Here is a 26610-nt window from a genome sequence, read left to right as displayed (position 1 = left end):
TCGATTGTGGGTCGAGAACGAACCCGACTGTACTATCCGACACGTTGCCCGAAACACTATGCGTATTAGTGGCTTTAGGTATTGTATTGTATGTACTGTACTAGCTCTATCTATAAATCCAACATTATGTTTGTAAATCAACTATGTATGTACTTTTCCTGAATAAAAATTTTAATTTAATTTAATTGAATTTAATTTAATTTAATATAATTTAATTTAATTTAATTTTACCGGGACCTTGTTGATGTTGATAGTTCTCTCTTAGAGTACCTGAGCAACCTGTTAAAACATTCCTTCTTGTTTATTGAAAATTTACAGAGTTTTCGGTGGAAATTTTTTTTAATTTCAAAGCAGTATACAGGCATACCTCAGAATAAGAGTTTAATCCGTTCCTGGAGACGCCTCGCCTTCCGAAAACTCGCATTCCGAAGTTAATTTCCCCATAAGAAATAAAGGGAAATGAATTAATCCGTTCCTGACTACCCCAAAAACCCCACATCAAACTAAATTTTTATACCTAATTTACCTAATTCATCTAAATAAACCTACAAAACTGTGTTCCAGTTATTACTTACCTTGCTGTCGAGTGCTGTAGGCGTATGGAAGATGGTGAGGAGGGGGGGAGGAGGAGAGGAGTTACTGTTTGGAAGGGGAGTCCCCTTCCATAATCACATCACATAACCCCATGCCTTGTAACACTATGGATACCACTTCTCTTTCTAAATTTTTCAAACCAGCCCCTGCTTGCCTTAAACTCTTTCTTATCTGCATCACTCGTTGCAGGGGTATTCTTTAGAAGGTCTTCGTGCAACACCCTGGCTTTTTCACAAATAATGGCCTCCGAAACACTATCACCCCTCAACTCCTTGTCGTGTATCCAAATTAATAACAACTTTTCCACTTCTTCAAGTATTTGTGGTCTTTGTGCCGTTAATGTTCTTACTCCTTTTGCCACTTTAGCACCCATAATCTTATTTTTCTTCTTAAGTATAGTGCATATTGTTGATGTGGCTTTGTTGTACTGCCTACAAAGTTCAACAACACGTGTACCGTTCTCATGCTTCCGAATGATCTCTTGTTTCTCCTCTATTGTCATCCTCACATGAGCTTTCTGGCCTTTATCCTTACCACTGGCTTTCTTGGGACTCATGGTGAGATATCCTGCAGTCTCCGTGGTGTAGTGGTAAGACACTCGCCTGGCGTTCCGCGAGCGCTATGTCATGGGTTCGTATCCTGGCCGGGGAGGATTTACTGGGCGCAATTCCTTAACTGTAGCCTCTGTTTAACGCAACAGTAAAATGTGTACTTGGATGAAAAAACGATTCTTCGCGGCAGGGGATCGTATTCCAGGGACCATAGGATTAAGGACTTGCCCGAAACGCTACGCGTACTAGTGGCTGTACAAGAATGTAATAATTCTTGTATATATCTCAAAAAAAAAAAAAAAAAAAAAAAAAAAAAAAAAAAAAAAAAATATAATAACAAACTGTATAGACAAATCACCAAAAATCCAACAAAACACTGAAAATCCGCGAGAAGAATTGATGTGGGGGTAGTCACTGAGCGCGAGACAATAATAAACTGAGGGGCGGCGGGGCGGAGGGGCGACGATCGCCGAACCACCACGCGCTAGGTCGGCTGTACGTGTATCAACAAACTCGCGTCCAAACTCGCCTCCCGAAGTAACCATCGCCTTCCGAGAAAAATTTTTGGAGTAAATACACCTCGCCTTCCGAAAACCTCGCATACAGGGACAATCGCATTCCGAGGTACCACTGTATACCTTTATTTAGGATATGTCTGCAGTTTCTTGGGTGTTTATATTTACACTCCATTAGGTGTTCCTGAGAGGCCATATTTACATACACCCCCATGCATATTATTGGGAGATTCCCAGTCCAAGCTGTGTTGGGCTGTGTTGCTTTACCCGCACCACACTTTGTGTTGGCTCTTTGCTGGAAGCTGTAGGTCGAGGCCCTTCACATTCTTGTTGTTGTTCGGTTACTTCTTTAACTGTTTCTAATATTACTTTCTCTCTGGCCACTTGTGCATGGGTTAGCTCCGTATCCTTCTTGCACTTTTCTTTGTATGTAGTCTCTGTTGTGTAGTGGTAAGACACTCGCCTGGCGTTCCGCGAGCGCTTTGTCCTGGGTTCCTATTCTGGCCGGGGAGGATTTACTGGGCACAAATCCTTAACTGTAGCCTACGTTTAACTCAACAGTAAAATGGGTACATGGTTGTTAAACGATTTTTCGTGGGGGTCGTATTCCAGGGAACATAGGATTAAGGGCTTGCCCGAAACGCTATGTGTACTAGTGGCTGTACAAGAATGTAAGAACTCTTGTACATATATATAAATAAATACATAAATAAATAAATAAATAAAAAATAAATAAAATGTTCCTGTATCCTGTGAGACCAACTCCATCTTTTCTGATGAAAGCTCTTTTCCCTGTTGAATTCGCTTGCCATACCTATTGTATTCATTAACATCTGGATTTAATTTAACTTCAAGAGCTATCTTTAATACTTTATTTTCCTCTTCCAGGACTTTTCCTTTAGTTTCTCAGTGATTCTCATCTTTGTATAATTCCCTTAATTGACCTTCCAAGTGCTGTAACTTTGTTTCTCAAGTTTTCATTACTGCTTGCTCAAATGTTTCAATACTGTTCATATTCTATCCACTATGATTCTTTACAATGATCTCCAGTTCTGTCAACCTGTTGTCAAAACCCCTCCTGCTGATATTTTCCTCGCCAAAACCATAACAATTAATCTCTTCTGTTTTGTCCTTCCTCACGCTGGCGGCCATCTTTGTTTTGGTCACCATGTGCTCCCACACTATTTCAAAAACACCATTTCTGTTCTCTCTAACTTTTTGGGGCTTCTGTCTGTTCAGCAGATATTCACACACACTTGTACACCATTTCACTCTGATATTTCTTGTTTATCCCACCCAAAATTAAAAAAAACACTATACTCCCATGCCCTCAACCCTACGACAACAACAATAACAACACTATAATATAAATCATAAAGGATATAAACACGTGTAATTACAGTATGAGTTACATCAGAAAATATCAGTTTAAAAGCAAATGCCAACTGCAACAGTATAGCCTTACTTATCTGATATATGACCAGCAGAAGCTTGCAAGTAAGCTTCATGCAAGAGCTCCGTTTTCTCACAGTTGAAGTGGATGGTGCAGCAGGTGATGCGGCATGGCTGTGTTCTCACTATTATTGGGGTTAGCTCTGAAGTTGGGCAGGGACTTCAGAGCAACTGGAAAACATCGAACAGAAAATGGTTATATCTTTAATTACCTTATAATAACTCAAGAACTAGAACTCCATTCACTCGTTTTAATTAGCCTAATTACATAAATTACATAAACCACAAAATTACAAATGCCTCTTACCATTAATTTTACAAACAGGGGATGAATAGTCAATACTCTTAACAGCTGCTTCAAATTCTGGAGTTAATGAGCCATTTGGAAGTAGTTTCAGGAAAGTTGTGTTTGCAGTTGCATTTGAAAGTACTGTCCGAGCATAAAGTTGAGAGCCTTCCTCCGTCTCAACCCCACGAGCTTCGTTGTTGTTACCTAGCAGTATACATCTTCACTTGCTGAAATATTTTGCATTATTAGCCTTGAAATTATAACAGCACATAGAACTGACCACGACACAGTTACAAATGAATATCCGAGCTAATTCATATTTGTTGCATATAAAGTGGAGCCTCGAGTGACGAGCGGCTCCAGTTACGAGCATTTCAAGTAACGAGCAAGCCACCCACAGAAAGCATGTCTCGACTGATGAGCTTTTCCTTGATTAACGAGCATTCCCGCTGGTTCTCGGACACCTCCGACGACAGGAGGTTGTTTCACAAGACGAGTTTTCCACATGACGAGCTCGGTGCCGGAACGGATTAAACTCGTTAATCGAGGCGCCATTGTATTTATAAGTACAGTCGCTAATTTCTAGCAAACAAACTACTTTCTTCTGAAGAAGCAAGAAAAATGTATACCAAGTACAAATCTTAGAAGTTTTAGAAGTAAATACAACTATTTTTTTTTTTTTTTTTTTTTTTTTTTGAGATATATACAAAAGTTGTTAGATTCTTGTACAGCCACTAGTACGCGTAGCGTTTTGGGCAGGTCCCTGGAATACGATTCCTGCCACGAAGAATCGTTGTTACAACCAAGTACTCATTTTACTGTTGAGTTAAACAGAGGCTACAGTTAAGGGTTTGCGCCCAGTAAATCCTCCCCAGGCCAGGATACGAACCCTGACAAAGCGCTCGCGGAACGCCAGGCGAGTGTCTTACCACTACGCCACGGAGACTAAAGTCTTACCACTACGCCATGGAGACTAATTTGAAGTCGTTGACTCGGTTACTAAACACAGGAGAGAAAACAATGTTACAGGATCTCGGCCAGATAATGCCGGGGCTACAAGATACCAATAAACAAACTAGCAATAAGGAAAGTCTACCAGAAACTGATATACAAAAGGCATCTTAATTATTCGTTAGAGGCGCCACTGTATGGATTTCTCTTCCTAATTAACAGTATTACTTTCACATAATATAACTGAATTACACATACAAGTAATACTCTCCTGTAACAGTCATGGTATTTATAGTCATGGTAGTCATGGTAATGTTTTAAAGACAAATTAATAAAATCAAGTTAGAATTATATGTTATTCCTTTACCTGATACCTAATCAGGAATCTAGTGATTTAAGTGCAGAAAATTGATCCCATATATCAAGGAAAGTCAAGTAACCTTGAGCATTTGTGTAAATTCGTCCAAAGCTTTGACCTGGGCTCTTCTGAGTCAATAATGGCTTCCATTTTGGCAGTCTGATTTTAGCAGACTGATTGCAAGCATATCTATCTTCATGAATGTTTTTCTTTAACATTATTTCAGCTTTTGAGGAGACCAAGATCAAGGTGAAGGATATACACAATGTGTACATGAAAGCTTACAGAGTTTCAAATTACAGCTTTTTAAATGCTCCGTTTGGTGCTGGGAAGATTGTTTCCCGGGTTCAGCTCTAGTTGTGATATTCTGATAAAGTTACCCAGGAGTTTGGTGCTGGGAAGATTGTTTCCCGGGTTCAGCTCTAGCTGTGATATTCTGATAAAGTTACCCAGGAGTTTGGTGCTGGGAAGATTGTTTCCCGGGTTCAGCTCTAGCTGTGATATTCTGATAAAGTTACCCAGGAGTTTGGTGCTGGGAAGATTGTTTCCCGGGTACAGCTCTAGCTGTGATATTCTGATAAAAGTTACCCAGGAGTTTTTCTATCCTAATTACCTTCTTAGGGAGGAATTATTGGAAGCAAGAGTAAGTAATTATCAAATGAAGGCACCAAGCCAGGGAGACTATGTAGCAATAGAAGCAAGAGTGAGTTAATTATTATCAAAAGAAGGCACCAAGCCAGGGAGACTATGTAGCAATAGAAGCAAGAGTGAGTTAATTATTATCAAATGAAGGCACCAAGCCAGGGAGACTATGTAGCAATAGAAGCAAGAGTGAGTTAATTATTATCAAAAGAAGGCACCAAGCCAGGAAGACTATGTAGCAATAGAAGCAAGAGTGAGTTAATTATTATCAAAAGAAGGCACCAAGCCAGGGAGACTATGTAGCAATAGAAGCAAGAATGCATCAGAGATATGAACAGATACATACTGTTAACATTGTAAACAATGTTCATTGTACCACTAATACTTAAGGAATCATACTTCTACTTCACTACATACCTGGTTAGTGTAGAGTTGTGCCCCAGCTTCAGTGGCTGCTTGAGCCATGGCTTGAGTGACGGCTCCCATGCCTCCTTCGGGATAACCCCAAGCACCTCGCACACCAGATACTTGAGCCATCACGTGATGTAATAGCACATACCTTGTAAAGTAGATTTAAATATGGAAGAATTAAACTTTCATTACTGTATCAAAACTGCATGTCTTTGTACAGCACTCTACTGGATTTTGAGCCTAAAATAAAATACTGTACACAGTGTATAGATTATTTGGACATGAGACTGCAATCAGGCAGGAAAGACATACAGTATGATGTTGCAAGGGATTTTCAAGCCTCCTTGCAGGCCATATTGTAGTGAGGAAGTTGTTGCAGAAATTAATCATTTCAGCCCAAAAGAGAATGTCAAGAGGTAAATCCATAAAAATGAAAATCCTGTACTGTACTAACAACACCAATCATCACAAATAAAAGCTGTCAATAGTAACCACTGACTAACTGGACTACCTCATCAACCCAACTGACTGTTACCAGGTAACAGTAGAGTCTACTGACCGAGCCAGTCCACACACGGGGGCCTGGTAGCCGGGTGGATAGCGCGCAGGACTCGTAATTCTGTGGTGCGGGTTCGATTCCCGCACCAGGCAGAAACAAATGGGCAAAGTTTCTTTTACCCTGAATGCCCCCTGTTACCTAGCAGTAAATAGGTACCTGGGAGTTAGTCAGCTGTCACGGGCCACTTCCTGGTGTGTGTGTGTGTGTGTGTGTGTGAAAAAAAAAAAAAAAAAAGTAGTTAGTACATAGTTGATTGACAGTTGAGAGACGGGCCGAAAGAGCAAAGCTCAAGCCCCGCAAACACAACTAGGTGAATACAAAGCGTGACTGTTGCCAGGTGTATGTAGCGAGAAAGATGGGACCAATTTTTAATGAAGTTTGCCTCGTGTCTTCTTAAAACTTTTGTTTCATGTAATTACTTAAGTGTAGCTACAAGATGAGAGCTATGCTCATGGTGTATCATGTATTCCCAATAATCTTTGTCATATAACAGTTTGAAACTACCGACGGTTTTGGCCTCCATCATCTTCTCACTTAACTTGTTCTGACTCTCTACCACTCATAGACTATCACAGTGAAGTGGTCACAGTACTGTGTACGTTTATGGGGGATCCTGAACAGCATAGGGTTCAAATCCAGGTCGGGTCATTTAGAGTTCTTAGTGATCTATGGCTTGCACATTCATGCAGCCTTTCGCACATTATTATTTTAGGGAGGCTGGGCACGTCTCACATACAATATCTGGGCCGAGTAAGTGGGTTAAGACGGTCATTCCCAAGTGAGGGGCAATCTTCAGGTAGGCTGGTGGAAATTTAAACTAATTATGAGATGCGGCAAGATCCACATCGGCAGAAATGACTAGACACCTGCAGTCCTTCACACAATTTCTGGCATTAATGCAGTTTTTGCACTTTCTATTTTGTAAACAGTGTAAACACCTTTTAAGTCAGTGTAGGTAGTTGGAACAAGTTAGGTGACAAGGCGGTGGAGGCCAAAACCGTCAGTAAATGTAATTTCAAAGCGTTATATGACAAAGAGTACTGGGAAGACGGGACACCACGAGTGTAGCTCTCATCCTGTAACTACACTTTAGTAATTACTCTGTTTATGAAAAAGAACTACAGGTTTTTTTTTCCTTAGCATGAATCTATGAGGGTCTTCTCTACGATTTTTGTTGATTGAAACTATATTTTGCCTTTCTCCAGATATCTACTAAGATCCCAGAAAAATCAACTGAAGTGGAATTCTTAGCTCAGGTGCACATTTTCAAAACCCAAGGTGAGACTACTTTACTGACCTGGCTCCTTGAGCATTTTTTATACTTAATCTCTAGTATGTCTGTGACTAGAGATTAAGTTACTTCTGTGTACTCTATGTTACTCTCTGAACTCTATATTGTGTCTGGTTCTCTGAAAACCTCATTTTGCACCAACACACCTTGGAACTGCTCATTTAGTGAGTCACACATATACGTTGTCATTTCCTGTGATTCTGTTCTCAACTTCTGGATTTTATCCTTTATACTTAATTACATTATAAAACTTTATACTGTAGAATGGGTCACAGAAAATAACGTGATGTTTAATGAGGATAACCTCCAATTACTGTGCCATAGAAAAAGCTAAAATATCAAAGCAGAAACCACATAGAAAGCATAGTTAAATCATATTATTGAAAGAAAAAGCAATGTAAAATATTTGAGTGTCATCATGTCGGAAGATCTTACTCTTAAAGAACACAACAAAGTTGGTGTCACTAGCACAAGAAAAATGACAGGTTAGATAAACAAGAGCCTTCCAAACAAGATATGGCAAGTCAGTGATGATACTTTTCAAGACATTAGTGCTCTCTTGAGTGGAATATTGTTGAACACTATCAGCCCCATTCAAAGCTGGAGAAATTGCTGCCCTGGAGAGCATGCAAACATCTTTTATTCCACTCAATAAAACATCTAAATTATTGGGAATGTCTAAAAATTGTAAATCTTTATTCCCTAGAGCACAGGTGGGAGAAATAAATAATAATTTACACTTTGAAAATATTAGAAGGACTAGTTCCGAATCTGCACACAGAAATAACACCACATATGACACCACACACATTAAATATGCCAAACTAGAAGACAGAAGAAAAAAAGGGGATATGATCACCATGTACAAAATAGTAACAGGAATTGATAAAATTGATAGAGAAGATTTTCTGAGATCTGGAACTTCAAGAACAAGAGGTCATAGATTTAAACTAGCTAAACAAAGATGCCGAAGAAATATAAGAAAATTCCCTTTCACAAACAGAGTGGTAGACGGTTGGAACAAGTTAGGTGAGAAGGTGGTGGAGGCCAAAACCGTCAGTTGTTTCAAAGCGTTATACAACAAAAAGTGCTGGGAAGACGGGACACCACGAGCGTAGCTCTCATCCTGTAACTACACCTCAGGTAATTATACTTAGGTAATTACTCAGGTAATTACATGAGACCAGAAGGCATGCCAGGATGTGCACAATAGTCCCACTGAAAAGCAGAGGTGCAATAGGCCTGCTAAGAGAGATCTATACCAACATCAATGCCTCAAGACTTTACATCACTCTTCCACTACACATACCGGACATAACTGGCCGACCTCTCGCAGTGTTTAAAAAAGAACTCGACAAACTCCTTCAGAGTATAACTGATCAACCAGGCTGTGACTCGTACGTCATGATGTGAGTAGCTGCATCGAACAGCTTGGTTGACCAGACCACCAACCAGGCGGCCTAGTCAGAGACTGGGCCATGAGGGTGTTGATCCTCGGAACTATTGACAGGTATATGACACGCATCATATATCTGAAATCCATAAAAATTATGGATTTTTTATTCATTCATAAAAAATAAATACATGAATTCATAATGAATAAAGGCATTCATAATGAATAAGAGAATTCATACACAAGACATGTACAATACATAAAGCTGTTAATATGCAGAGCATTTTGAGGATAATGTAAACATAATTAGGATATTTATTTACAAGTTTAATGTAGTAATACTTAAATAAAAGGCTAAAATATTTGAATAGTTTGAGAGAATTAGCAAATGATTCAACAAATTTTAAGTGACATTTAGAAACTTCCATTTTCTAAAAATTACCTAAAAATTGACATTGAAATTGAAATAAGTTTATTGAGGTAAAATACACACAAAGGGATGAGGTAGCTCAAGCTATTCTCACCCCGTTCAGTACATCGTGTTAATACATACATAGACACACATCACAAGCAATAAACGTATTACCGAACATTCTGAGAGATAAACATATACATTTCCTCCTTTACACAAGTAGTATGGAATCAGACGTACACACAAATACTTTTATGACCTAGGTATACTGTATAGACAACCTAAAAATTGTAAGTCATTTGCTTGGGTTACTTTAGAGTGGGCATGGTGCTGTCACCTGGTGGTGGTAGTTGGAGGAGTTGAGCTGGCGATCCAGCCAGTAGTTAGTAGCATGGTGCTGTCACCTGGTGGCAGTAGTTGGAGGAGTTGAGCTGGCAACCCAGCCAGTAGTTAGTAGCATGGTGCTGTCACCTGGTGGCAGTAGTTGGAGGAGTTGAGCTGGCGACCCAGCCAGTAGTTAGTAGCATGGTGCTGTCACCTGGTGGCAGTAGTTGGAGGAGTTGAGCTGGCGACCCAGCCAGTAGTTAGTAGCATGGTGCTGTCACCTGGTGGCAGTAGTTGGAGGAGTTGAGCTGGCGACCCAGCCAGTAGTTAGTAGCATGGTGCTGTCACCTGGTGGCAGTAGTTGGAGGAGTTGAGCTGGCGACCCAGCCAGTAATTAGTAGCATAGTGCTGTCACCTGGTGGCAGTAGTTGGAGGAGTTGAGCTGGCAACCCAACCAGTAGTTAGTAGCATGGTGCTGTCACCTGGTGGCAGTAGTTGGAGGAGTTGAGCTGGCGACCCAGCCAGTAGTTAGTAGCATGGTGCTGTCACCTGGTGGCAGTAGTTGGAGGAGTTGAGCTGGCAACCCAGCCAGTAGTTAGTAGCATGGTGCTGTCACCTGGTGGCAGTAGTTGGAGGAGTTGAGCTGGCGACCCAGCCAGTAGTTAGTAGCATGGTGCTGTCACCTGGTGGCAGTAGTTGGAGGAGTTGAGCTGGCGACCCAGCCAGTAGTTAGTAGCATGGTGCTGTCACCTGGTGGCAGTAGTTGGAGGAGTTGAGCTGGCGACCCAGCCAGTAGTTAGTAGCATGGTGCTGTCACCTGGTGGCAGTAGTTGGAGGAGTTGAGCTGGCAAGCCAGCCAGTAGTTAGTAGCATGGTGCTGTCACCTGGTGGCAGTAGTTGGAGGAGTTGAGCTGGCGACCCAGCCAGTAGTTAGTAGCATGGTGCTGTCACCTGGTGGCAGTAGTTGGAGGAGTTGAGCTGGCAAGCCAGCCAGTAGTTAGTAGCATGGTGCTGTCACCTGGTGGCAGTAGTTGGAGGAGTTGAGCTGGCGACCCAGCCAGTAGTTAGTAGCATGGTGCTGTCACCTGGTGGCAGTAGTTGGAGGAGTTGAGCTGGCAAGCCAGCCAGTAGTTAGTAGCATGGTGCTGTCACCTGGTGGCAGTAGTTGGAGGAGTTGAGCTGGCAACCCAGCCAGTAGTTAGTAGCATGGTGCTGTCACCTGGTGGCAGTAGTTGGAGGAGTTGAGCTGGCAAGCCAGCCAGTAGTTAGTAGCATGGTGCTGTCACCTGGTGGCAGTAGTTGGAGGAGTTGAGCTGGCGACCCAGCCAGTAGTTAGTAGCATGGTGCTGTCACCTGGTGGCAGTAGTTGGAGGAGTTGAGCTGGCAAGCCAGCCAGTAGTTAGTAGCATGGTGCTGTCACCTGGTGGCAGTAGTTGGAGGAGTTGAGCTGGCAACCCAGCCAGTAGTTAGTAGCATGGTGCTGTCACCTGGTGGCAGTAGTTGGAGGAGTTGAGCTGGCAAGCCAGCCAGTAGTTAGTAGCATGGTGCTGTCACCTGGTGGCAGTAGTTGGAGGAGTTGAGCTGGCAAGCCAGCCAGTAGTTAGTAGCATGGTGCTGTCACCTGGTGGCAGTAGTTGGAGGAGTTGAGCTGGCAAGCCAGCCAGTAGTTAGTAGCATGGTGCTGTCACCTGGTGGCAGTAGTTGGAGGAGTTGAGCTGGCAAGCCAGCCAGTAGTTAGTAGCATGGTGCTGTCACCTGGTGGCAGTAGTTGGAGGAGTTGAGCTGGCAAGCCAGCCAGTAGTTAGTAGCATGGTGCTGTCACCTGGTGGCAGTAGTTGGAGGAGTTGAGCTGGCGACCCAGCCAGTAGTTAGTAGCATGGTGCTGTCACCTGGTGGCAGTAGTTGGAGGAGTTGAGCTGGCAAGCCAGCCAGTAGTTAGTAGCATGGTGCTGTCACCTGGTGGCAGTAGTTGGAGGAGTTGAGCTGGCAAGCCAGCCAGTAGTTAGTAGCATGGTGCTGTCACCTGGTGGCAGTAGTTGGAGGAGTTGAGCTGGCGACCCAGCCAGTAGTTAGTAGCATGGTGCTGTCACCTGGTGGCAGTAGTTGGAGGAGTTGAGCTGGCAAGCCAGCCAGTAGTTAGTAGCATGGTGCTGTCACCTGGTGGCAGTAGTTGGAGGAGTTGAGCTGGCAAGCCAGCCAGTAGTTAGTAGCATGGTGCTGTCACCTGGTGGCAGTAGTTGGAGGAGTTGAGCTGGCAAGCCAGCCAGTAGTTAGTAGCATGGTGCTGTCACCTGGTGGCAGTAGTTGGAGGAGTTGAGCTGGCGACCCAGCCAGTAGTTAGTAGCATGGTGCTGTCACCTGGTGGCAGTAGTTGGAGGAGTTGAGCTGGCAAGCCAGCCAGTAGTTAGTAGCAGCCCTTTGTTTGGTAATTAACAGTGTTGCCAAGTAAGGGCACACATGAGCCCATATTTATGAACTGACTGATCCCAGATGATCATTTCTAACTGATTGGTAAAGTCTTCTAATGACCTTTGGCATAATATTACCTTACAATGAAGCTTGAAATTCCCTGCAGTGCTGTGTTGTGTTGTGCGTTGCTGCTTCCTGACTGTGCACTATCTGATGTCTAAGAAGCAACCAAATGATATAGGTCAAGAAGCAATAAGCAAGCAAGAAGCAGAAGCAGACACATTAATTCAAAGTGTAATTTTTTTAAATGAAACAATTTGCGTGTTCTTACCCACTTCCAGGGGTATTTGGGCTCATCATAGTGCCAATGACACTGTCTGTGGCTAATGTGGCCTTCAGCGGCTCAGACTCTAACCACTGGTCGAGGATCTTGGTTGCGGGTGCCGTCACCAGCTCATAAAATTTAGGAAAATCTTTCCCTAATATTGAGGCTAGAGAGCAAAGAACATTTAGATAAATATTTTTTAAACACTTGCAAATATGTATAAATAAAATGTACACAAAATACTGTGTTACAATTTGAATTAACCCTTTGGTAAACCTAAAACTACCAGTGAAAATAATGAGGCAACAATAGGTCAGAATATTGAGACAACAGTGAATGGGTATGAAGATGCAGAAATCTATGCGAATAAAGACAGTTAAGGAGAAAATAGTAAAAGAACTGCAGGAAGGTCAAAAGGAATTGATAAAACACCTTATGGACTTCAGACAAACAATAAATCATATAGGCATATATGATTTGTCATATATGCCCCGTGGTCATCCGAGAGACTCTAGAGGATAATCAGACACTCTGGGGAATACGGTGAATGCACTCAAGAGCTCAGGATAATGATTCAGATGCTATAGAAACAAATTTATCTGAGGGCCACTATTTCTCTAATGGTCTCCACAAAGACAGTAAGCTGGCAAAGTATGTTGACCAGACCACACACTAGAAGGTGAAGGGACGACGACGTTTCAGTCTGTCCTGGATCATTCTCAAGTCCACTTGAGAATGGATCGTCCTGGACTATTCTCAAGTCGACCATCGACTTGAGAATGGTCCAGGACAGATTGAAATGTCGTCGTCCCTTCACCTTCTAGTGTGTGGTCTGGTCAACATACTTTAGCCACGTTATTGTGACTCATCGCCTGCAGTAAGCTAGCAGATTGTCAAAGGTTACCCCATTTGTCCTCATGATTTTTTAAGCTGGATTTTAAAATTCCGCAGTGTTTTTATATTTACAGCTATGGCAGGGAGGCAGCTCCTTGGGCTTATAACTATATGAGTGAAAAAGCTTCTCATATATTCTGTCCTATATTGTGGCTTGTTGAGATTTACACCATTGCTCCTTGTTTATGTTAAATCTGACCTTTGGAAGAGTTGTCTGGATCAATATTTACTTTGCCCAAAACACTATGCGTGCTAGTGGCTTTACAAGAATGTAAAATCAACTTCATTTCTATGTTCTCTCTTAACCCCCAACGTACCTTCTTGTATATAAATAAATAAATAAATAAATAATCCTCCAATTGTTCAATATTTTAAAAGGGAAGATGAGATCTGCCCTGTCATGTCTGGGTTGAAGTGTTGTTAGTCCTGTGGCCCTCAACCTTTCTTGCTATGAGAGTTAACTGATTTCTGAAATGATTTTTGTTGCCTGGTGTTAAACTTTCTCTAAAGCAGCTATGTCTTTCTGAAGATGAGGTCTCCATGCTTCAATACAATAATCCAAGTGAGGGCACGACAGAGATTTACACAGTTGAATGCCCACATTCAAATGCCCACAGGCGCGCAAGTCTTCAGCTACCAAAGACACTGTAAGGGTGGGAACCTGCACATGCAGCTGTACACGGCCAACATTCCTAGGAAGCACAGGGGCAAACAAGCATGCATCAAGGTGCTCAAGACCACCCCCTAGGTAAACCTGCAGAACAGCAGAAGTTTCTTGCCATTCAAGCGTGTGGGTCCGAAAGAACCCATGCCACACCCCCAATGAAAAGAATGGGCAGTCTGCCAGCCAGGAAGACTCCAGAACACCCAGTAGGCATCCATCACCCAAACGTACCCAATACGGGGCAGAAGAACCGAACTCAAAAGAGGACGGATCCACGACAGAGGCAGAATCCGGGTCTCACAGAAGATAAGCAGCAAGTGCCTCCGGAACCTCCTTGGGTGAGATCCAAGAAGCAGAAAACCTCCGGAAGGAAGGAGCTGAAGAACCTAAGGACATCCAGAACTGAACCTGTTTGATACCTGCTTGATGGGGTTCTGGGAGTTTTTCTACTCCCCAAGCCCGGCCCGAGGCCAGGCTTGACTAGTGAGAGCTTGGTCCACTAGGCTGTTGCTTGGAGCAGCCCGCAGGCCCACATAACCACCATAGCCTGGTTGGTCTGGCACTTCTTGGAGAAAACTATCTAGTTTTCTCTTGAAGATGTCCACAGTTGTTCCAGCAATATTTCTTATGCTCACTGGGAGGATTTTGAACAACCGTAGACCTCTGATATTTATACATTGCTAACCGGTTGTTTATACAACCGGTTAGACCCAAAGCTAACCAGGGAGATCAAAACACTGAAACCCCTGCGACATGTACAATCACGGGGACCTAGCAGAGGGCCACCAAATTATTATAAGTGGTCCAATAGCCATACCAGGCAGAACCCCCCCCCACCAGGCAAAGTGAACAAAAAGAAAATAAAAAACCCACAAAAGTACAATGTCCCCAGAGGATACAGGAACCGGCTGCTGCGCAGGGAAGCTGACTGTGCCACACCTTTATGCCCCAACCAGCAACAATACCACTCACTACCCAAGGGCCAAACAAGGGACACGAAACTGCAGCTGGCCCCAAGGGTGGGGTAAAGGCTGAACAGCAAGTACCCCAACGGAAATGGTGTCCCGAACACACCAGGGGAGAGAACCCTAACACACAAGGGCAGTACTCACAGGGCCCTTAGGGAAGGCTGCCATAGACATATGCAGCCTCGGTACACTTTAGGTACACCTGGCCAACACACCATGAACAGTAGAGAACATCACTGATGCAAAACACTGAGTAGGAAATTGAGGACAAAGATAACGACTGCATTGGATTGCATTAGCCGACGAACTGAAATGGCTGGGTCACTGGCACGGGGAAAGGTTCTGGGGCTACCCCTCTCCCTCCTGGAGGGGGGGGGGGGGCTGCACAGACGAGCGACGTGGCAGTGGAGTGTGACATTTGCTTGTTTGCTTGGAATTGGAGGGAGTTCTGGCTCTCTGTTTGGTTTTCGGTTGCAATTTTCTTACCATGTGGGGTCTGTTTTGTTATGCCTACCTTTTAGGGTACCTAACCCTAGTCGATGACATAAGGAAAATCTCCAACCACAGGGGAAGGAGGGTTCCAGGGCCATTGCTCCCTGTGCCCCTGAGGGGGGCAAGGTTCTGGCTCAACGTCCCTCGGTAGACTGAAATCCTATGACTAATGCCCCGGTCTAATGACTTGCATATTAGCCCAATAGCTCTAGGGAGCTAAAGGGGCTCCCCACAGAAAGCCTCCATTGTAGAAAGTTGATGTCTTTAGCCAGTCACCAGGCTGCAAAATGAGGTGGCCAAATTCACTGACCGAGGAGGCCTGGTCGACGACCGGGCCACGGAGACGCTAAGCCCCGAAAACATCTCAAGGTAACCATGGTATTCAGTAGTGCTGAATACCACCTAGTGGCAGTCAGGGTAGTTGGTTGATAGTTTGGTAGTTCAAAACGATTCTAGGCAATGTTTGAGTTTGATAAATTTACTTGTATGAGATCTGATTGATTGAAGGGGTTCTGTGTGTTCCAAGATTAATCCACCCCAAAATTACAAGTAGTAATCTTGGGGTGGATTAAAATATGCTCTCCACTGTACTCCCTGATTCTTCCGTTCAGTGTCGGTGCCGTGATCCAGCCCAGTAAAGTAAGCTAAGGAGAGATACCAAAGGGCTTTGTTCAGAAATCAATCAAAATAACAATAATATTATGTGGAAATCATAAGGTAATAGTAATACTATTACACTGTAATACAGAATATCAAATTATTCATTAATTTAAATAATAGCCCATTAATTAAAAATGTTTAGTATGCCTATAAATATACAAGATCAGTTGGTAATAATTAAAATAATATAGATAAATTGATAAAAACAGTACTAATGTGTTTCAAGAAATTGTCCTTACCAGTCTTTATAAGTGGTTTTACAGTGGAAATCTGTTTCATTTTTTCTGCAAAACTTGCTGAGAATAACTTGTTATAGTCCGGAGGAATAGAATCCAGAAGAGGATCAAGTGCTTCTGCAAATTTGTTCAGTTGTGATTCAAACCGAGGAAAAGCCTAGAAAGACACATTAATTAGCCTTACAACTCTCAACAATTCTTTAATTACTGCAATGGGATTGACACACAGTAAAGATGTTTCAATGAAAATGGTGATAATTAAAACCCAAAATAAATAAGATTTTTAACGCAGACAAGGAGTCACAATAACGTGGCTGAAATATGTTGACCAAACCACGCACTAGAAAGTGAAGGGACAACGACGTTTCGGTCCGTCCTGGACCAATCACAATCGACTTGAAAATATTCCAGGACGGACCGAAACGTCATCGTCCCTTCACTTTCTAGTGTGTGGTCTGGTCAACAAGACTTTTAATGAGTTAAACAAACCTGAGCATCCTTTTCTGAGAACTGTGCAATCTGCTGGTAATTCTGAGACTGATGTGGTCCAAGTGTCAGAGACCTTGCACGTGCACTCTGCCAGTACTTCTCATGCAGCGGTGTATACGAGCTTGGATCTCGAGGATGCACCTTTAAACCGCGGCGCTGGTAAAATAATTATAGCTCATTAACATACATTTCAAAGGAAATCTTCAAAAAGTTATCTAGCAAATTTCCACAACCACAAACAATATGGTGACATTTCTGGTCATCGACAAACACACTGGAAGAGGTAAAATATACAAGAGATAAGGGTCCACGTAGTACAGTACAGTCAGGTTCCTTCTCGACGCACAATTGGGAATTCCACGTTCGAATCCCAAGCGGGACAGAAATGGTTGAGCACATTTCTTTTCACCTAATGTTTGTGTTTACCTAGCAGTAAGTAGGTACTCAGGAGATAGTCAGATTTTTCTGGGATTGCAGCCTGAGCAGCGTCAGTAATTCGGCCTAGGGGGGGGGGGAACCTCAATAAAAGCCAAACATGTATGAATACACTCTGGCTTCCTGCCCCCGACACAATAAACTAATTGAATTATATTACGCCCACTCAAGAGTGTCAAACAAATCTGATGAAAATCTGACATTGAGTGAACATGAAAAAAACAGTAGTTTTCCAAACAGCACATTGTTACACACAGAAATCACAATAGCATGATGCATCAAATGAGCAAATCCACAAGGGCCGTGACGAGGGTTTGAACCTACGTCCGAGAGGATCCGTGGTATCAAGTTGATTTCCAGGTTGCAATTCTTTTACCATGTCGTAGCTCTGTCGATTAAGGCGCGTCTGGGATCCTCTTTGACGTAGGTTCGAACCCTCGTCACGGCCCTTGTAAATTTGTTCATTAGCACATTGTTGCTCCATTAGGCAAAGAAACTACTGGACCTAGGTATAGGATCATGCAATCAGAGCTGGTTGATATACCTACTGTGTCAGAATGAAATCTTTCAAAACATCCCCCCTGTATCATGCTGTTGGTAAGGGAGACACGAGAATACTAAACTCAGCCAGTAATGATCTCTAGAAGACTGATTGAGAGAGAGATGCCAGTCATGCACCTTCAGTAGGGGTTAGATAGGAAAGAGCTGCTGAAGACCATGAATTAATTCAGTCTTTTAGGGACAAGAAACCTGTGCAGTACTTTAAGCTTGTATTGAGGTCCCACCCTCCACCCCTCACTTCAAGGTTGAACTACTGACCTTCCCAAGGATGCAGCCCCACAACAGATACCTAACCCAATCAGAACGAGACATACTTGGAGCATACCTGAGGAGGGTTTCGAGAGTTCTTCTACTCCCCAAGCCTGGCTTGAGGCCAGGCTCGAGGTGCCAGGTGCAGCCTGGTGCCTGCTGCTGGCCTGGGGCCAGGCTAAAGGTGCCAGGTGCTGACCTGGAGCCAGGCTCAAGGTGCCTGGTATGGCCTGGTGCCAGCTGCCGGCCTGGGGCCAGGCTAGAGGTGCCCGGCTTGGGGGCCAGGCAGATGTGCCTAACCCAATCGGGTCTCAGCTCTCTGAGCTGACCAATGCCAGAGCAGCTACTATACTCATGAGGTAGAGGGTCTGGAAACGTCTAGAAACATTTGTGTGGTGTACATGCCACACGAAGGGTAGGCTAACCTTACTTCACCTGCCTGGGGCAGTTGAGTGACCTCAGCACACACCTGCCTGTGTGATGCAGTGTGATGCAGTGTGCACATGATGCACACTGCATCTTGTGCAGTTGGGAGCACAAGAAGCAATGAATCTACTCCAGTGCTCCTTACTTGTGCACAAAACTACACATTTCAACACACTGTATATTCCTAACTCTGACAACCGGGAAAATGCAATGTCACCCCTATTGTCAAAAAAGGCAAAAAGAGCTCGACAAAAAACTGCCGTCTGATCAGCTTGACATCACATATCTGCAAGCTTATGGAAACAACCCTATGGAAGGGAATCATTCACCATCTTTTTTTTTTTTTTTTTTTTTTTTTTTTTTTTTTTTTTTTTTTTTTGAGATATATACAAGAGTTGTTACATTCTTGTACAGCCACTAGTACGCGTAGCGTTTCGGGCAAGTCCTTAATCCTATGGTCCCTGGAATACGATCCCCTGCCGCGAAGAATCGTTTTTTCATCCAAGTACACATTTTACTGTTGCGTTAAACAGAGGCTACAGTTAAGGAATTGCGCCCAGTAAATCCTCCCCGGCCAGGATACGAACCCATGACATAGCGCTCGCGGAACGCCAGGCGAGTGTCTTACCACTACACCACGGAGACTGTTAATGAATTAATAATTGTTAATGAGTTAATTGTCATCTCACAATGAACAATCTTGTAAAATCAATCTAACATGTGTTTGTTAAAATAGATCCTGTCTTACAAACCTGCTCACATTTTTTAAAATGGTAACCACCTATTCAGACAAAGGACTTCCAGTAGATGTAGTATACATGGACTTTACTAAAGCTTTTGATAAGTATTCACATGAAAGACTGAGAAGAAAATTACAGACACATGGAATAAATGGCAGAATACTAGAATGGATAAAACAATGGTTAAAACAAAGAAAACAAAGGATCATGCTAAACGAGAATGAATCTGAATGGAGAAATGAGAGTGTCACAAGGGTCCATTTTGGGGCCAACCCATTTTTGCCATATTGATCAATGACATAGATGATAATATTACAAACCACATCATCGAATTTGCAGACGACACAAAGATTTATAGTAAAGTTGGACGAAAAAATATATTGAGGCCTTACAAAGAGGTCTACATGAACTCCACAAATGTTAGAAGACTGGCAAATGCTTTTTAACAGAGAAAAATGTAAGACTTTGCATGTGAAGCATAACAACCCACATCACAACTACCAAATTAACAACATAACCTTGCAGCAAGTTGATGAAAAGAAATTAGTCAGAATCCATCATTCCCTAAAAGTTGCACAACAATTGGGAGTGGCAGTAAAAAAAAGCTTGCTAAACCCTAGGAATAATCAAGCATACCATAGACTTTAAGGAAAAGAAGACAGTTATTCAACTGTGTGCCCCCCTTGAATTATTGCATCCAAGCATGGAGACCTTATCTTCAGAAAGACAGCTCCTTTGGCAAAAGTTTAACAAAAATCTTTCCAGAACTAAGTCATCTCTCATACCAGGAATGGTTGAGGGCCACAGGGCTAACATCACTCCAAACCAGACATGACAGGGTTGATCTCATGAAAATTTTTAAAATATTGAACAATTTGGAGGATATTGATCACATAACTTCTTCTAAAGATCAAATGTAACACAAACAAGGAGTAATGGTTTCAAACTGAAGCCATAATGTAGGACAGAAAACAAGAGATTCTTTCTCACCCCATAAGGTTCTTAACCCATAGAACCGCCTACCTGTCAAAGCTATAAATGCCAAAACACTGCAAAATTTAAAAATCCAGCTCGTAAAAATCATCAAGACAAATAAGGTGGGGGGGGGGGGGCCCTCTGACAAGGCCCTGGCTTCCTGTCCTCATTGAGGCCACTAGACAGATAGTGGCCCTCAGGTAAATTCAGGTAAATTCCCAAACTGCACTGCTTGCCTCACGGCAATGATATTCTCATTTATATATCATGTTTGTAGGTTTTTCCTTGTGATGTGAATAACAATAATAACTAATAATAATAATAATAATAAAGTGCAATTTTTATTTATGAAAACACACACATGATTTGATATAAAATATAGTGGAAAATTCATAGGTACAGTACTGTACTGAACAATCAAAAAATTGAAAATGTACATCATATAAAGACACTAATACGCAGAGCCTTTTGGCCATACACATAATTAGGATATTTATTTACAGTACAACTTTAATTATGCAAAACTTGTAAATATATATCCTAATTAGGTTTATGTTATGACCAAAATGGTCAGTATATTAGTAGTTTTATAACATACATTGTTTACCCAAGAATTCTCCCTATCAAATGTACAGTACAGAGTTTTGTAATGAAAAATTTTGTAATGAAAATTTAACTGACAAACTGGTAATGAAGATTTATAAAAGACAGCAGAGCATATGGGTAAGACCTGAGCCAAGCGACAGAATGATACATGATGATTATGGTTATATTTTCTAATGAAGATTAGAGAAAACTTTAAATGTTCCTCATCTCTTTATTTGTTGAGTACAGTACTACCTTTAATTCCAAGTCTTCATACACGGTTGGCCTCAATAATCCAAGAACATATGATGCTCTGGAAAATTTATACCCAGGGATAATCTCTTCGGTGACTGCTGCTCCTCCAAGAATATGGCGTCTTTCCAGTACGCACACTCGCTTTCCCGCTTTTGCCAAGTAAAAAGCTGCGACAAGTCCATTGTGACCTGAAATTCAGTTTACTTTTTGGAAGGAGAATTTTAAACCCAACATTTCTTAAGTAAAGAATACGCTACTTTTTTTTTATAAATTTAATGCATAAATTACTTGTATGCTTATGCAGGTTTCCTTAATCTAGAATCATTATTGTACAAATCAAGCTTAATACTGAAAATATGGCTTCACTTAAATTTCCCCAATACTGTGTAACCTCTAAAATCAAGGCTATATGAGGCATTAAGCACTTCTGTGTGCAATACAATATTAAATAATGCAGTGAAGTAAGTAATTATCAAAAGAAGGCACCAAGCCAGGAAGACTCATTGGATATTGAAAGGGTACTAAATACTGCATGAACTCGGTTATCCAAAGCCCACTGAACTAAATATTTAGGTTATTTGGCCAAAATCGCATCCGGATAATTTTCTGGCAAAGCTTTACTGATAGAAATCTTGATAACAGGACATCAGGTTATGTAAATTTTCAAGAACTACACATTTCAAGATTTATATTATCAAACATGATGTTGAACAACAAAAAGATAAGCTGAAGTTTGTTTTAAATTACTGCATATTTTTTATTTATAGTGTTTGTGGAAATTTGAATTATGTTTGTAGTACAAAAAATTGCAAATACAGTATGTTCACATTTGGACTTTCTTAGTAAGAATTGTGTTTATCAGAATGTCTGCCTTATCTGGTAAGGGGTCTTTCCCATATACTGTAGTTCAGATAAATGAGCCAAGACACTATCACTCAAGATACCAATAAAAGAATAAAAGAACACATGCGAGCAATATCAAGAGGTACGCAAGTCACCAGAGATTCTCATGTGCTATTTACATGTACAAAACCTTGTTCCTAAATGCTAAATTTGATCTGAAACGTTTCCTTGATAGGTGTAATAGAATCCATGAGCACCACACCAGGAATAAATATATCTTTGATATCCCCAGAGTCAAATTAAATCTGCGCAAACACTCCATGCAAATAAAAGGACTCGGTCTATGGAACTCACTCTCCAATGAATTAAAAAATTGTCTAAACTGCTTTATTCAAAAGTAAAAGCAAAAAGTACCTAATTTCATTCTCATAGTTTCCTACAAATACAACAAATACAAATGCAAATATTTATTCAGGTAAAGTACATACATACAAGGTGAAATACAAAAGTTGATGGATTTATAGATAGAGCTAGTACATACAATGCCTAAAGCCACTTTTACGCAAAGTGTTTCGAACAGGAAACCTTGTGCTTCAAACCCACACTGTATCTTGTACTACCCACTTCCCCAATATTAGTAGATAAGACATATATCTTCACCAGTGTCATCATCTCTCATCTCTGTCAATTTATATCGTAGCTACGAAGGAAAGAAATACTTAATCTAAGTGTTTTATCCCCCACACCTGAGAACTGAGACTGAGAACCAAGACTGAGAACAAGGGGTGTTTTTTCACCTATAGGGTTATTAACCCAAGGAACATTGCTCAACTTTCAAAATTTAGCTTGAAAAAATCATCAGGACAAATTTGGGGGGGGGGGACCTTTGACAAGCCACTAGCTTCCTGCCCTCGTCAAGGCCCCTCGAGTGTTCATGACCTCAGGTAAATTCGTGAAATGTATGAAATATCTGTACATGAATAACCTAATTATTTATTAATTTAATTATGTAATATAAATATATATAAATTTAGGTAATACCGTACTGTATTAACTTAGGTTTAGATAGGTTAGGGTTAGTTAGGTTAGGTTAGGGTTAGTTAGGTTAGGTTAGGGTTAGTTAGGGTTGGGATGGGTTGGGTTGGATTAGGTTAGGTTAGGTTAGATTAGGTTATGTTAGGTTATGCTTGTGTAGGTTGGTTAGGTTAGATAGGTACAGGAGGCTGATATGCCAGTAAACACTCTCCAAGCGGTCCGTCTAATTACCACAAGCTACACAAGCTTCACAAAGCTTCCTGGCAATGCGTTAGTAATGAATAAATATGATATATTTACTCATTATAATGTTGGTGCTAAATGTACAACACGAAAAAACATCATTTTAATCTGAAAAAGTATCTTTTTATAAAGAAATTAGACGAAAATAAAAAGCTGGCGACGGCAAATCAAGTCGACGATCCAAGCGTCGGTTAGGTTAGGTTAGGTTAGGTTTGGTTTGGTTAGGTTAGGTTTGGTTAAGTTAGGTTAGGTTAGGTTAGGTTAGGTTAGGTTAGCCTAACCTAACATATCATATTTATTCATTACTAACGTATTGCCAGGAAGCTTTGTGAAGCTTGTGGTAATTAGACGGACCCCTCTCCAAGCAACAATGTGTCTTGGATAAGTCGCTCCAAAACATTGTCGCTTGGACTGTCGTCTTTGCTTTGGCGTCACGAGCGGCTTATTTTCGTATAATGTCGTCATGAAATGATTTATTCATTACTAACGTGATATTAGGAAGCTTAGGGAAGCTTGTTAGGAAGCCTAAAGTAACTTTGGGTAATTAGACGGACCCGAATAAAATAAATACAAGTAAACAATGATAAGTGTCCATCGTCTATGAATGAAGTGACAGCCCCGTCCTAGAGACAGGTGACAGCCCCGTCCTAGAGACAGGTGACAGCCCCGTCCTAGAGACAGGTGACAGCCCCCATTCTAGACAGATAACGGCCCCGTCCTAAAGACAGGTGACAGCCCCCATTCTAGACAGACAACAGCCCCGTCCTAGAGACAGGTGACAGCCCCCATTCTAGACAGACAACGGCCCCGTCCTAGAGACAGGTGACAGCCCCCATTCTAGACAGACAACGGCCCCGTCCTAGAGACAGGTGACAGCCCCCATTCTAGACAGACAATGGCCCCGTCCTAGAGACAGGTGACAGCCCCCATTCTAGACAGACAACAGCCCCGTCCTAGAGACAGGTGACAGCCCCCATTCTAGACAGACAACAGCCCCGTCCTAGAGACAGGTGACAGCCCCCATTCTAGACAGACAACAGCCCCGTCCTAGACACAGACAACATCCCATCCCAGACACAGACAACAGCCCCGTCCCCGTCCCAAACAACAGCCCCGTCCAAAAGACAGACCTGTGCTGCCTAAGACACACCAACATTTAAACATTTAAACATAGTTAATATACTCACCGCCGCCAATAACAATGGCATCATATCTCTTGTCCTTCGTGACGGCCGAGGAGAGACATCGAAGTCGGCCATTGAGGCCGCCAAGAACCTTCGATCTCGCCAACATCGTTCTGCTCTTTGTATCGCTCTCCTGTGACGTCATCCGATGTCCCATCGTTATCATACGTGGTGAGTGCTTTAAGCTTTATATTATCACTATGTGAAGAGTGCTTTAAGGTTTATATTATCACTATGTGAAGAGTGCTTTAAGCTTTATATTACCACTATGTGGAGAGTGCTTTAAGGTTTATATTATCACTATGTGAAGAGTGCTTTAAGCTTTATATTACCACTGTGTGCTGAGTGCTTTAAGGTTTATATTACCACTATGTGAAGAGTGCTTTAAGCTTTATATTACCACTATGTGAAGAGTGCTTTAAGCTTTATATTACCACTGTGTGCTGAGTGCTTCAAGCTTTATACTGTCAACACCCTGCTTTAGCACACAGGGCCGGGAGCCTGGTGGCTGAGTGGGCAACACTCGGGATTCGTAATCTTATGGCCCAGGGATCAATCCCCGGCGATGGGGGAAACAAATGGGTAGTTTCTTTCACCCTAATGCGCCTGTTCACCTAGCATTAAATAGGTACCTGGGAATTAGACAGCTGCTACGGGCTGTCTTGGGGATATGTGAAAAAAAGTTGATTGACAGTTGAGAGGCTGTCAACTGTCAATCAATTGAGAGGCGGGGCTAAAGAGCCAGAGCTCAACCCCCACAAGCACAACTAGGTGAATACAATGAACCTGGAACACAATGAACTTTAAACATTTTTAATTTGAATTTTGAATTTGAATTTTTTGAAATTTGAATTTGAATTTTTTGAATTTTGAATTTGAATTTTTTGAATTTTGAATTTGAATTTTTTGAATTTTGAATTTTTAAATCTGGAGCACAATTTTAAGAATATAATTAGTACCCCCATACGCCCCGTCACGTCCTGTGGCCAGATTCACGAAGCAGTTACGCAAGCCCTTACGAACCTGTACATCTTTTCTCAATCTTTGGCGGCTTTGTTTCCAATTATTAAACAGTTAATGAGCTCCGAAGCACCAGGAGGCTGTTTATAACAATAACAACAGTTGATTGGCAAGTTTTCATGCTTGTAAACTGTTTAATAAATGTAACCAAAGCCGTTAAAAATTGAGGAAAGATGTACACGTTCGTAAGTGCTTGAGTAACTGCTTCGTAAATCTGGCCCCAGACTCGTCCAATAACTCTTGCCTGTCTAGAAATTGGTTGTAAATCCTGTCAGCGAGGAGGAAAATAATCCTGCTGAACATATTACTTAGATTCACCAATGACTTCCTTATTTTATTACACAACGTAAGAGGCTTTTAGTATAAAAAAAAATCACTCTTGATTATAGATTAGTGAGACTAAGCCAGAAGTCAGGGACCCGAACACAACGTGACGTCACGTCATCCCGTTGCTCTAAAGTCCATAGAAGGAAGAGTTGATGGCCACCGTTATCAGTTATTAGTAATAATAATAACTGATAACCTGAATGACTTATTACTAACTGGGAACACCAATTGGGTACACACTTGTGTCTGTCAGCACGTGTCAGCACACCTGCCCAGTCCACAGCTCTGGCTGTCAACACGTCTGCCCTGTCCACAGCTCTGGCTGTCAACACACCTGCCCTGTCCACAGCTCTGGCTGTCAACACACCTGCCCAGTCCACAGCTCTGGCTGAACACGTCTGCCCTGTCCACAGCTCTGGCTGTCAACACACCTGCCCTGTCCACAGCTCTGGCTGTCAACACACCTGCCCTGTCCACAGCTCTGGCTGTCAACACACCTGCCCTGTCCACAGCTCTGACTGTCAGCACACCTGCCCTGTCCACAGCTCTGGCTGTCAGCACACCTGCCCTGTCCACAGCTCTGGCTGTCAGAACACCTGCCCTGTCCACAGCTCTGGCTGTCAGCACACCTGCCCTGTCCACAGCTCTGGCTGTCAACACACCTGCCCTGTCCACAGCTCTGGCTGTCAGCACACCTGTCCTGTCCACAGCTCTGGCTGTCAGCACACCTGTCCTGTCCACAGCTCTGGCTGTCAGCACACCTGTCCTGTCCACAGCTCTGGCTGTCAGCACACCTGTCCTGTCCACAGCTCTGGCTGTCAGCACACCTGCCCTGTCCACAGCTCTGGCTGTC

General features: G+C 42.3%; 1 protein-coding gene across 1 annotated transcript in view; it reads right to left on the bottom strand.

Moving 5' to 3' along the window:
• The window catches only part of LOC123754094 (pyridine nucleotide-disulfide oxidoreductase domain-containing protein 2), a 37697-nt gene extending 13115 nt beyond the window's left edge, over window positions 1–24582 (bottom strand). The window contains 9 exon segments of the mRNA XM_069308388.1: window positions 3126–3208; window positions 3210–3283; window positions 3420–3624; window positions 5770–5911; window positions 12483–12642; window positions 16394–16547; window positions 16880–17035; window positions 21106–21293; window positions 24414–24582. Coding sequence (XP_069164489.1) covers window positions 3126–3208; window positions 3210–3283; window positions 3420–3624; window positions 5770–5911; window positions 12483–12642; window positions 16394–16547; window positions 16880–17035; window positions 21106–21293; window positions 24414–24576 — 1325 coding nt within the window. The 5' untranslated portion in view covers window positions 24577–24582.
• Window positions 24583–26610: the final 2028 nt, after the last annotated feature.

This window comes from Procambarus clarkii, chromosome 6, assembly GCF_040958095.1.
Source record: "Procambarus clarkii isolate CNS0578487 chromosome 6, FALCON_Pclarkii_2.0, whole genome shotgun sequence".
NCBI lineage: Eukaryota > Metazoa > Arthropoda > Malacostraca > Decapoda > Cambaridae > Procambarus > Procambarus clarkii.
Note: the sequence above shows the minus strand (reverse complement) of the source record. Positions and strands in the feature narration are given on the sequence as shown.